At 45.4% G+C, this 12,730-nt stretch overlaps 1 protein-coding gene across 9 annotated transcripts in view; it reads left to right on the top strand.

Annotated features, from left to right (window-relative positions):
* The window catches only part of DNM1 (dynamin 1), a 69,182-nt gene extending 57,152 nt beyond the window's left edge, over positions 1-12,030 (top strand). For 2 of the 9 annotated variants that reach the window (XM_059828982.1, XM_059828981.1), the window contains exons 18-22: positions 55-66; positions 1,335-1,505; positions 1,680-1,921; positions 2,327-2,545; positions 11,454-12,030. In XM_059828982.1, coding sequence (XP_059684965.1) covers positions 55-66; positions 1,335-1,505; positions 1,680-1,921; positions 2,327-2,545; positions 11,454-11,514 — 705 coding nt within the window. In that variant the 3' untranslated portion in view covers positions 11,515-12,030. Of the gene's footprint in view, positions 1-54; positions 67-1,334; positions 1,506-1,679; positions 1,922-2,326; positions 2,546-4,973; positions 4,993-5,770; positions 5,793-10,066; positions 11,208-11,453 lie in introns of those variants that run through there. The other 7 variants (XM_059828978.1, XM_059828980.1, XM_059828984.1 and 4 more) reach the window with 5 other exon arrangements.
* Positions 12,031-12,730: the final 700 nt, after the last annotated feature.

Genomic DNA, 12,730 nt, shown 5'->3' with positions numbered 1-12,730 from the left:
TTTTGTCCCTTTTTGTTTTAATTTTTTCCACATATGCTCAAACTGGCCTGCCAGGACAAGGACAAAGTAAGTCTGATCCTCTCTGCCTGTGTTGCCCCCTGGGGCTCTCACTGGATAGTTCTCTCTTGTTTTTTTCCTTTTGTCACAGTTCCTTGAGAGGCATTTGGTTCTTCTCCCTCTTTGTACCTTCTGTTGGATTGCTGCTGTTTGTTTCTGTTCTTGGTTTGAGTTTTCCTTTTTTCTTTTTATTTCTCCCTTTTTGTATGACTTCTGACTCTTGGTGCAAACTTATTTTTGAGTGTTTTGACTCTCATTTTTTTAAGTTGTCCTGTTTGACATCCACTTCCTTTACTTTGTTTCTCACTGAGACCTTGCATTCCTTCATTATGTAAGATCTTCCCAGGAAAAGCTCAAATGAACAAAAGAATTTGCCCTTTCTCGTATATTTTGTTCCCCAAAACAAAAGATAAGCAATTTCCTACACTGCTCTAAATCCTTCAGACTTGGGATGGTTTAAAGGAAGAATTTTTCTTTATAAAATCAAGGTTTTTTTTTTAAAATGAGCATTGAGAAAGACAGCAGTCTTTCATGCTTTGCTGCTTTGAAATTGATCCCAAATGGATGAGCCTTGGCAATTGCTTGCTGTCAAACAGCACAGTCCAGATTTTACCTTACAGAAAGCTAAACAATGCATTTCAGGCAGACAAGAAGAGATTCATCTGCTTGGTGTGAAAGAAAAGATAATTATGGCTTACGGTGCAGGATTTGCAGTTAAAGTGATCAGGAAGGTTTTCTAGGTTACTCCATCTGCTTGTGGTCTGAGGTGAGTAGTTATTTCACCTCTCTCTTTTCTCATTAGTATAATGAGGATAAAGGTGCAGTGTGTTGGAGAGCCTGTAAGGCTTAATTTATGGTGAGCGATTCTCAGGTCTGAATTGAATCCGGGCATGGAAAACCCAGCTCAAATGACAAACCTTTCAGGAAGCTATAAACATTAAAAGTGAAAATACAGCTTTGAGTATTCACTAGAGCCATAACCTGTGAATGTAGGTCAGGGGTCCCCATTGCTTTTCACCTTTGTGTAGTAACTTTCTATTAAGAGTAGCTTTATTCTACTAAGAGAGCAGCTTTATTGTTTAAGCTCCTCAGATCTGAGCTGGAGAAGTCTGTACAAGCTGAGCTGTGCATTGACAATCACAGCTCAAGATGTAAGTTTAAATAGGTTTTATTGCTTGTGCTTCCTGTGTGTTCCCTTCTTTTTTCTTGGCTCTCTTATGAAAAGCTTATTTTGTGTTACATTTGAAGAACCAATCTGTTCCTCCCTTTCTCTGCAGGCCAGTGAAGCGGAGGAGAATGGATCAGACAGTTTCATGCACTCCATGGACCCTCAGCTGGAGAGACAAGTGGAAACGATCCGGAACCTGGTGGATTCCTACATGGCAATTGTCAACAAAACCATCAGAGACCTCATGCCGAAGACAATCATGCACCTCATGATAAACAATGTACTTATCACACTGTGGTCGAAGGAGGTGGGGAGATGTAGAGAAGTGGGAAAATAGGGAGAGAAAGAGTTAAGAAAAACTGAAGGCAGCTTGGAAGGAGGAAGAGGTGGGGACAGAATGGAGTCTTTTGGGGAAGACAGTGGAAATTGATTCAGTCTTTGTGCTCCTTTACAGACCAAGGACTTTATCCATTCGGAGTTGCTGGCAAACCTGTACTCCTGTGGTGACCAAAATACGCTGATGGAGGAATCGGCAGAGCAGGCCCAGCGACGTGACGAAATGCTGCGCATGTACCATGCCCTGAAAGAGGCCCTCAACATCATCGGGGACATCAACACCAGCACTATCAGCACCCCTATGCCCCCACCGGTGGACGACTCTTGGCTGCAGGTGCAGAGCGTACCGTCTGGACGCAGGTACCAGAGGCTCAGGGGGAGAGCCCCACAGACCTGCCTGATGCCTCTTTAGTGGCTAGCTGGGGCCTCCTACTGAGACAGGGAGTCCTCCTCTTCCCCTCTTCTCCCCGTGGATGAAGAGTTCTGGGTATTTGTGGTGGGAGGCTCCTAGACCCTGAAAGCCATGTAGGGCTGCTACGTCTTTACAGAGGATGTGGAGGCCTCTAAACCCTTAGGTTAGATGGGGCCTGAAATAGCTTTGAAGGCAACCTGAAGCCTGGCGTGGCCCTTGAAAGCCAAAGGGCGGTGCGTAAAGTGACATAAAACTACAGAAGGAACCCTGAAGGCAGCATATGGGAACCTGATGGTGACACAGAGGGATCCCAGGCCTGTTGTTGCAGTTGAATTTCTCCGTTTGTTTGCCAGGTCTCCTACGTCCAGCCCCACGCCCCAGAGGAGAGCTCCCGCTGTTCCACCCGCCAGACCCGGCTCTCGAGGCCCCGCTCCTGGACCACCTCCTGCTGGTGGGTCCACGCTGGGTGGTGCCCCCCCTGTGCCCTCCAGGCCAGGTGCCTCTCCTGATCCCTTTGGGCCCCCACCTCAGGTTCCTTCTCGGCCTAATCGTGCTCCTCCTGGTGTTCCCAGGTAAGTCCTGAAATGCTGCTCCATGCAGGTGGGATATGTCCAATTTTTGGGTAGCAGCCTTGGCAGCGCTTAGCCTGCCTGGGCCATAGGAGGAGAATGGAGTGCATGGTATGGGTACAGTCTTTGGCTGTTTGAATTGGTTCCACAGGCAGGAGCATTGTTGTCTACTGGGATTTCATTCTACTGATAAGGCAATGCCAAGGCAGCTCTCAGGAAAAGAGGGGCAGCCTCTTCTCTGCACAAACCTCTGTGCCAAGGTTGGGGGAAGAGGACCTTGTACCTGAGGGCTTTATTAAAGCAATTACACCAATGCCTCTGCTCACAAGTAGGAGGCGGTCACCAGAAAAATCACAGGACTGGAGTGACCATACACCTTTCAAGGCAGTTCCCCTTTGCATAGGGATTCCCTAAGTCTGAAGTTTCCCCTTTTCTTGTGGCCCAGAGTTCTTCAAGGTGGGTTGGAGGGACCTTCATCTAAGCTGTTCAGATGCTTTTTTGGCTAGGAGAACATTGCAACATCACTGGCAGGGAAATGGATTTTTTTTTTAGACATTTTATTGCTTCTGTAATCAACTTGAACATTTTCCAGTCTAGAGGGTTCAAATCACACAGCTTTGCTTTCCCATTAGGAAACTTAATCCCTTTCCTGTTCAGTCACTTCAAACACACTTCAACATAGTAACACGGGATTGTCCCCTGTGCAGCTAAGCACGTGTTCCGGAACAGGATTTAAGAGGCAGTCTGGAACCAGGAATGCCTTTACGTTGGGTACTTGGTCTCCCTGTGAGGAAGAGAAGGTAATTGCAGAGTAAAGAATGAACATAACCAGAAACTCCCCAGTGACATGCTAGAGGGAACACTTCCCTCATGGAAAATACTTCCTCTCCAGTGAATGCTGGTGGCGCATGTCTAAAGCTTTGCCACTTTTTGCGAAACACCCAGACGATCAATGGTTGGCGATGGTATATGGCAGAGGCAGTTCAGTCTTCCTCCCGTGGTAGTGCCCCAGCTCATACAGAAATGGGTGAGTCCAAAGGGATTATAGACCAGTTTCAGACTCTGTATGTAAATGGTTTTACTTTCTTGGTGCCTCTGCCCCAGTCCTCCCTATGCACCTTGATGCAGCTCCCACAGTGACTTGTCCACACATGCCTCAGTGTTGCCCCAGTCCTGCTGGTGGCACCTGTGGATGTCAGCATGCTTCTGCTGTGTATTTTGGCTCTTGCTTCTTGTGACCCTGCTTTTCCATATACTGTTACTTTGTGGTTTTGTTTTTAGTATACTTATGCCTCTTTCTGTCTCCATCTTTCTTCTGTCATTCAGTTTCATTTCTTCACTCATGAAAAGTATTCTATATACCTGATCGTCATGATAGGATTCCCCAAATGGGCTGAGGTGAATTGGCCTTTTTGAAGAAATCTGTCATAGCCTATCTTGATAGCTTTTCTGCCTTTTGTATGAGGTAGAAGGGTTTAGGGGAAGGTAGGGCACAGCACTGGAGCAGAGGAAGAAAGTATTTCATGCTTAAGCGAGCAATTCCTTGCTTTAGAAGGAGAGATGGTAGGTTGGCTTGCATGCTACTGACTGCCCTGATCTGGAGTTGAGAATGTAATTCCAGAAGCTGTGAAGTGATGCTCATTCTCTGATCCCCCCTCTCTGATTCTTCCAGTTGTTCATAGACTCCTCTGGATCCTGATACCAGCTTGTCATTTGAGTTCACTGACGAATGGAGAATTTCCAATGACAAGGGACTCTTTCTCTTCCTCTCCTGTATATAGAATAAGAATGTTCCCTGCTAGCACTTGAACTCGGGTCCTTCTGCCATGGGTGAACGAATGCCATCTCCATTGTTGCTTTTTTAATATCCATCTTTTCCCTTGCTAACCGGGCTACACTATTGTGTGTGCGTGTGTGAGAGGAACAAAGTTTTTATATATGGTATGAGTGGGCTTTGCTGTGGGAGTTGGTGTTATGTAGTGAACTGGAAGTGCATGGTGGTGGCTGGATGTACTTCACGCGTGTATGTACACTGATGCCCCTGTAGAAGTTTGGCAGTTTTTGTGCCTTCAGTTTGTGTGAGCATCTGATTTTATGAATGATGAACTTAGACAAGTGTTATGCTCCTTCTTTCTCACAAACATAATTGTATAGATGCATGCTTTCATGTATAAACACCATGTGGTCCATTTTCTTGCACAGGAAGGTTTTGCTGCATATAATTATGCTTAAAACAAGACTTGCCATCCTGCCTTTGTACTTGGCATTTATTCAGTCTACTATGGAAGTCTGTATTGCCAAATACACACCTTTTGGAAGCTGAAAGTTACAAACAATGTAAAGTCCTATCTGTGTGCAATGGACTGCATTCTGACTGTATGCCTATTGGAGCTATGCAGGAGGATTTGCTCTGGGAAAGAAAACTAGGAAGATATTCCTCCAGGTATTTAGTGTCTTCAGTTTAAAATAGTTTGATAAACTGTATGTGAAAGAGCTTAGGCAAGCTCAAAGGAGAAGTAAGAAAGTTTAAGTGAGAATGACTTAACTGATGGAAAAATCTGTTGAGGGCATTAATGGGTTCTCCTATCTTTGGTACATCTAAGGAAAAAGATGCAAGTGATCAGCATCACTGTAAGCATAACTTCACACAGCTTTATGACTTTAATTATTCAAGAGGTCAGAGTAGCTGATATCATGATTTGTGACCTTCAAAATAAGTCTTCACCTGCTGCTTCCCTTTCTGGGTAGTGCTCAGGACTGCATGTTATCTCCCTCTTTCCTCTTTGTTTCAACTCTAGCATTTAATATGGTCAGAAGATAGGAATCCTCAGTGAGAGACAAGTCAAGCCACCTGTGCCCAGCTGGTGGGTGCTGAGACCTAAGTATACTGCTGTTCAGCAGGCGTGAGTGTCAGCCTGGATGTGTGAGTGGAGTTGCTGGGTGGGTGAGTGAGCAAGGGCCATATCTGTGAACAGATAGACAGCTTTCGATGCACCCCTCTGCTAACAGGGTTCTGGATGCGTGCAAAGGTGAGGCTGTGATTGTGCGAGGTCCTGCATGGCTGAGTGCAGCCCTACCCAGCGGTGCACATTGGTGCTGTGTTCTGGAGGGGGTCGTGCAAATGCGTGTCTGTGCAAGCGCATGTGTCTGTTCCACCTTCCTGACAGTCTGTGTGGCCTCTGCCTTGAACTGTCTGAACTGCCATGTTGATTTCATGTTGTCTTTCAGAATCACTATCAGTGACCCCTGAGGACTGGCAGCCACGGTAGGTTTTGCACTCTCCCTGCAATGCATGAGTCATTGTGTCCCCATCCTCCATTTGCTCTGAAGCTCACCTCTGCTGCCTAGTTCTTGTATTAGTAACAGAGTCCCTTGTCCAATGAACCACCTCTGCCAGGATCTCATAAAGGGAGGAGTCTTGAACAGAAAAACTGGCTGATCAGAGAGAGAGCAGCTGCTTGAGCTGCAGGAGCTGGGAAAGCCTCAGTACCTGACTTAAGGTTACTAGAGGACCATTTCTCTGCTTCCAGATAGAGGAGGTGGGATGGGGGAATGAGCTCTGGCAACAAAGTCTAAACTCTGTGTGTCTTTCATTTGGCTTATATCCACACTGACTGGGAGATCAGCTGAATGAACTCTGTTTTGATTTGCTTTGTCAGCTCTGTTAGGATCAAGATAGAGACTTGGGGAGCTGTTAGTTCAGACTCCTCTTCTTATATTCTAATGTCTGGCTGCAGAAGTGCTCCCCTCCTCACTGTGTCCCTAGTGCTCATGGAAGGCAGGAGGAGTTTGGCTCATTAATGTCAGGACTTCCATGTTTGAGTGCAGGGTAACTCTGACATTGAATGTTCCCTGTTATCCTTGTGTCCCATCGTCACTGTTAGAAGTGAACCTCCTTTGCTTGTTCTCCACTTGACCCTTTACCTTCTAGGTTTCTCTTCTGCTTCCATTCAAACTACCTTCTCTCCTCTGCCTTCTGCCCCTGCGAGAGGAAAGGTTTAGTGATCTGAATCCCCCCAAACACTCTGCCCTGAGCTCCTGCCTGTTTCCCTTTCCTATCTCTCCCAGCATTTTGCAGCACTGTACTTGTTCAGTGAAGTAGCAGGGTATTGGAGCAGGCTCATGTGTACTGTGCTGGCCCAACACCTCTGCCTTGTCCTGTTAATGCTGAGGGTGGGGGTGTGGAGAGGGAGAGCTGCCAAATTTTCCTGAGTTTTTTTCCTGGGAAGCTCCAGCCCTTATTGACGAAGGGGTAGATAGGACAGAACAGGGCAGTCGTGGGTGTTTCAGGCCCTTTCTCCCTTGATGTTTTTTCTTGAAGTGGAAGGTCTGGGAGGAGTGGAGCAACAGCTCCTGTAGATTCCCTTGCTGCTGGTTGTGGCAGAGAGAGCTTGGGGGGAGTGTGTGCTGAAGTCCTATCTTAACAATAGCATAGTTCAAGCCCCTGTTCCAGGGCGGGGGAGTTCACAGCTGTCCCCCCATCTTGCAGCAGATGGTGTCTGTTACTGCTGCATGTAACTGCAGTTAGAGCTGAGAGGTGCCACATCACATCAAACCAATGCAGGTATTGTTCAGTGATTGACACCTTTGAGGATGTCATCCGTCAGCCCTCCTCACTGATGACATACTGCAGAGGTGTTTGAGCAATCAGCAGTTTCCTCCAATACTCTGCCTGCTGCAGACATCCCTGGCAGCCCTAGAAACGTGCATCTTTGTGAACAACCTCAGGAAAGAGGCTTGCTGTTGTCTTACCTTGTTCTGGGACTCGCTGTTATGGGGCATTCTGTTCTTAATCTGGCATAAAGAGCACCAAGGAAATAAAAATTAAAACCCAAAACAACACCAAAAAAACAAGCAACCCAAAATATCCCACCCAAAACCTTTTGCAGCCCAAGGGAATAAATGTAATCTTTTACCATCTCTGTTAGGTCCTTATCAACACAACTCTCTATTGGCCTGTGGGTTCCTGATACAATTAGCTCAGTGGTTCTGTCTGGGTATGGCTTGAAAGACTGACTTTAAAAGACATGACAGTCACTGTAATTGGGCTCCTCAGGCTCCTGACAGGACTCAGGTCTTAGTTCCCATGTACTAGAGACTGCCATCGGCTTCCCCATGAGCAAAACTTTGTTCCTTGTTGTCCTGACAGAGGAAAGCAACTTTTCAGAGATATAAAAGGGCTTGGCTAGCAATGTAGCGAGATGGACTGAAGCAGCATTTCAGGGGTACATGTTGCCTGTTTGAGAGACTTCTCTGGCCCTTTTTGTGCTGGGTAGCAGTTTTCAGCCTTTTGTAACTTTACCAGGCAGATTCTGCAAGTGTCTCCAGAAAACCTGAGCAGAGACAAAACCTGTGACTTTAAAAAGTGACAGCCCCTATGCCTAAAATGTTCTGAGTGCTGAGAGAAATAAGTGCCTGTAAAGATCAAGCATAGTGTCTTACAAAAAAGCAGCCCATCTACCTGAAAATTATTTGTGCTCCTTTCAGTCCTATTTATTCTGGTAGGGTCAAGTGGCCTCTCTTGCCAGAACACATTACATAGTCCTGCGATTTCAAGTATCGTTTTTGTGTAAATCCACAGAGGCTGTTAAGACAAGCTGTCCAAACTCCTGAAATGCAAAAAGTCCTTTAAGTTTCTCAAAAAAAAAAAAGCCTTCTAACACATGTGACAGTGCAACAGCATCTCACTAAATGTTGAGCTGAAGTTTTGTAAGGTTTTAATTCAAGTGCTATTACTGTTCTAGTGACAGTAGTAGCCATCCAGTGGTTGGTATGGCAGCATTTACACCATGAGCACCCTTTAGAGATAATGCACAGATCCCACATGTCATGAAGCTCAGGCTCACAGATTCCCCAGCTGTAACATGTCATTGCAAGTTTTGCTTCTGGGAGATAGTATTATTTCAGCATCCTTCCAAGGTGGTTGTAATTTCCAAGTTAGCTCAATCCCATCATTATTTGCTGTACAGGAACAGTAACTTGATTGACATGCTGACAGTGGGGTCTTGCAGTCCCCATTGACATTTTCAGTCAAGGAAATAACATTTGGAAATGTTTTAGTGTCTGAAGCTTTTTTTATGTATCATTTCCCAAGGCAAGGAACAAGTGGTTGTAATTGTTTTGAGATCTAGGGCTTAATAGATATGGAGCAATAAATTCTGCTGAGGTCTAATAAACAGGACTGTAGAGTTGCTTTGGTTCATTTGCTAAGATGAGGGAGCTTGCCACAGTTTATGAGTATTGCTCCTCTGATACCAGCATGATTATAGACTTGCAGTCAGTGCAAAATGGAGACTTCCCTACCTCAGAAGACTGTACTGGTGCAAATACCCTCTTCTGCCCCTCTTGCCTTCCTCTCCCTCCCTTCCCTCAGCCCCTATGTTAGGGGAGGCCCTTAATTTCCAGCAGTCAGTTGGTTCTCTGTAATCTAAAGCTTATCAGTATGGAATTGTTCAGGCATTAATTCTGTGACACCTGGTTCTGTATGATCAGTGCAAATACTTCCCCTCTACTTGGTCTACACCCTGTTGGGTTTGCTCTTTGCATTTCAGGCAGTTTTGGTCTGAAAAACTACTCTGGCTTGGTACTGAACAATTTAATTATAGTGATACACCATCATAATGCTGTTTAGGCTGCAGACACTGCAGGGAACATGCTTTAAAGGGAAAATATAGAGTAGACTCACTGACTTACAGAACACTCTTTTTATTTGTAGACTTCTTAAAGCCTGTAGTCTGAGTCTGAAGTGGTCTTTCAAGTAATGAGTTGAGAGAGATGGCAGGGGTGTTGTCTTCTATGTTCTGAGGTTTTGTTTTTCCCCAGTCCCTTACAGGAAGGAGATGCTAGAACACTTAATCCATGCAGAGGGCAAACACTTAAGTTGCTGGCCACTTACCTGGCTAAAGTACCAGCAAAAGAGCTGAAACAGAATGGAGTAGCAATGGCCAAAGTTCCTTTTATTGAAGTAAGTAGAAGCTGCATTTGCTGAGCACCAGAACTAGAGAACTGAAAGCAGCAAGCTTGTCCTTACAAATATCAGCATCAGGTATTGGAATAGGGAATCCCAGGCTTGCAGTAGCCTTGAGGGCAGGGGAAGAAGGTGCTCCTCCAAACTAGCCAAGAACCTCTGACAGCAGCGCGTCTCAGAGGACCCCATCCATGCTGTGTGACTGTCATGTGCTTGATACAGGAGCTCACTGTTGTCCATGCTTCTCAACTCTCATTCCAGAGCCAGTGCGCTCACTGGCAATAAATCTCTGCACTTCCAAATTCCAGAGAGAAGGCAAAACTGGCTGTCCAGCAGGTTGCTTTACTGGTGATCCATGCTGTGCAGAAAGGCCAGTGTGAGGCCTGATATAAATGCATAAGTCTCCTTCGTGGAGTTGCACTCTGGTACTTTGTGCCTCAAGTTTTTATTCTCTTGCTGGCTCAGGCGAGGTGGAGAAGCATTTGTGATTGTGACTGCGATTGCTGTGCTAACTACGGTGTGTGTTCTCTTGTTTTTTGTTTTCTGCTTTTTCACAGCAGAAGGGGCCCCGCCTCACCTACTCGACCTACCATAATCCGACCGGCTGAACCGTCCCTCTTAGATTTATAAATCGAGGCTGTAGACAGCTGGCGACGAATGCCGTGCTGGCGGCTTCCCCATTCCACCCTCCCTTCCACAGCCACAGTCACTCCTGTCATCCATCCCACATCTCTGCCTCCCACCACCCCTTCCTGGTGTGTCGTAAAACACTAGCCTAGTGATTGAGCTCTTCGTCTTCACTCGTGCGTCCTGTATTGCTTTGTGAGCATAGAGTAGCCTTCATTCAGTGGCATGGATCCCTGAAGTACACGGGCTCCTTGGAGAGATCAGCCGCAGGGACGTCCTTAAGTCCAAGTGGTGGCTGTCCGTCCAGTTATTTCATCTGCCTGGTCTAGCCTGGATAAGTGTCCTGCCTGCACCAGTTAGCTGTAGCACCTAGGACTGATCTGTAGCTATTTTCTTTTCTTGTAGTTAAGAAGACAAAAGTGTGACTTAGAAGAAAAATACTGTCAAAACATGTGACACCGTTAGGAACAGATTAAATGTCCTGTGTATTAGTTTGACTTCTAAGGTGCAAAAATTCATGTTGGGAACAGTGCAATCAACCTTATATCAAAGTGAGGCAGGGAGATCAAGAAGGGGGGAACTCAATGGATCGGCATAGTCCTGCTAGAGTGAAGTCTGAGATAGCGCACACACCTCAGCGTGCAGGGAGCACATGGACCTGCTTGCACTCAGCTCCCGGAAAGAGCTGGGGAAATTCTGCTGGTGACGCACTGGCTCCTGCCAGCAGTTGTCTTGTATCATCACTTTTGGCTGACTTCCCTGAACCCAGCAGGGAGAGGGGAATAGATACGCTGCTCCCCCCTTGCAAACGGACAACCAAATGTTTTCAGGGAGTTTGCTGTGTAATGTTTTGTTGAAAATATTTCTGCTTTGAATAAGCACATCTTTCAGTGTTTTTTGGGTACTGTGGTGACTTCTTCCGTAGCCTTTTCTTGCATGTGGATGGTACGTGTTTGGGGAAACTTGTAACTGTTGTTGATCGCAACTCATCTTCTTAAGGTTTGGTTTTTACTTTTCGTACTACATGTATTAAAAAAAATACTTGAGAATTAAAAACATATCAACCCTGTACATCTCAGATGTCATGTCTCTACCAGAGCTAAATGAGCCACCTGTGTTGCAGGCTTTCAACCAGGCCTGATTCAGATTTAAGTTATCTTCTTTCAGTGCTATTGTTCTTAATTTCTGTTGTGGATCCTCTATTGTTCTGATGCCAGTTCCTTTCTGTATTTTAACTATTGTTTTACTACTTCTCCCCCCTTTTCCTTCCTTTCCCCTTTTCCTTTTTTCTTTGTTTTTCTTGTCTTCGAATTCCAGCCGGCCGGGTAAGGCCAGTCCCTCCCGCCCGGAGAGCCCAAAACCACCATTTGACATGTAGGCCTGCTCCCTCTGAGACTCTTTGCCTGCCTCTTAGCTGTTCTGTCCTGGAATGGTCTGGCTCGAATCTCACACATGGCTTGTTTTGTTTGTGTTTTGTGACACACATATCAAATGTGACTGTAGTGAAACTGTTTTCTTTTCTTCTCAGCTGCTTAAAGGAGTTAACAAGTATATTGTAGTAATGAGAAACATATCTTTACTGTTATAAATATCTATAAATATATATATAAGATGAAAAATCTATATATGTCCAGGTGTTTAAAGCCATTTGTGCTTCCATGTGGATTTTAGGAAATACTTAAGTAGGGAAAGAATATCTATATACATATATATATACACACATCCAAAAAGTTAACCAAATCCTGACGTTGAGTTTTTGAGCTGATTGTTAAATTCTCTGCTGTGTGCAGTTGGGTTATTGTATTACCCCAGACTTGTGGGTGAACTGTCTCAGTGCTGGTAGTAGCTGTGATGCAGTTTGTGATCTACCTGTCACTCTTGTTTATTGGATGAAATAAACTATCATTTCTGTATAATGAAGGTCTCCATGACTAGAATAAAACCATCTCTCTTGCTCTTTCTCTGGGTGATTTTCAAACTCTGTTTAATTATAACCTAATCTTTTCATCCCATAGAGCTTAAAAAGCTATACATGCAAGCAGGTGCTATCACTGATAGGGAAGGTGGAACAGATCTGCATCAACAGTGGTACCCAGGAGCTGCAGTAGAGTGAAACAGCTCATCAGATGAGGAAGCTAACTCCCTTTCTCCATTATAAAGGAAAATGCATGGAGGTGCTTCAGTGACTGGACATACAGAAGGTGGGAGTTTTGCACACAAAATTGCTTGGTTCTTAAAAAGGTATTTTTGCCTAGGGTGTTTGTGGAGTACAGCGAGCAGGTGTTGAGTTGTAGTTTCTCTGTCAAGCGGTGTCTTTTGGGCTCGTATCTGCAGTGCAGTCTAACCACAGTCTAACATACATGGCAGGCTCCTACTTGGAAGTTGCTTTGGGGCTGAAGTGGGATTTCTCCCCAGTATAAACTGGGTAAACCTGTTCCTACTGTCTCCATGCCAAAACAGTGAGTGCTGCAGGTCTTGGATCGTGGTCACTGCTTCTCACAGTGACAACCACATTTCTTCATAATCTGTGAACTTGGCGCTGTTGTCCCAGCAATTGCAGCAGATTCCTTAAGCCCCTGTGTCACGAGGCTCCA

Source organism: Gavia stellata, chromosome 24 (genome assembly GCF_030936135.1).
Source record: "Gavia stellata isolate bGavSte3 chromosome 24, bGavSte3.hap2, whole genome shotgun sequence".
Taxonomy (NCBI): Eukaryota; Metazoa; Chordata; class Aves; order Gaviiformes; family Gaviidae; genus Gavia; species Gavia stellata.
The sequence above is the reverse complement of the archived record's forward strand: the minus strand, read 5'-3'. Positions and strand labels throughout refer to the sequence as shown.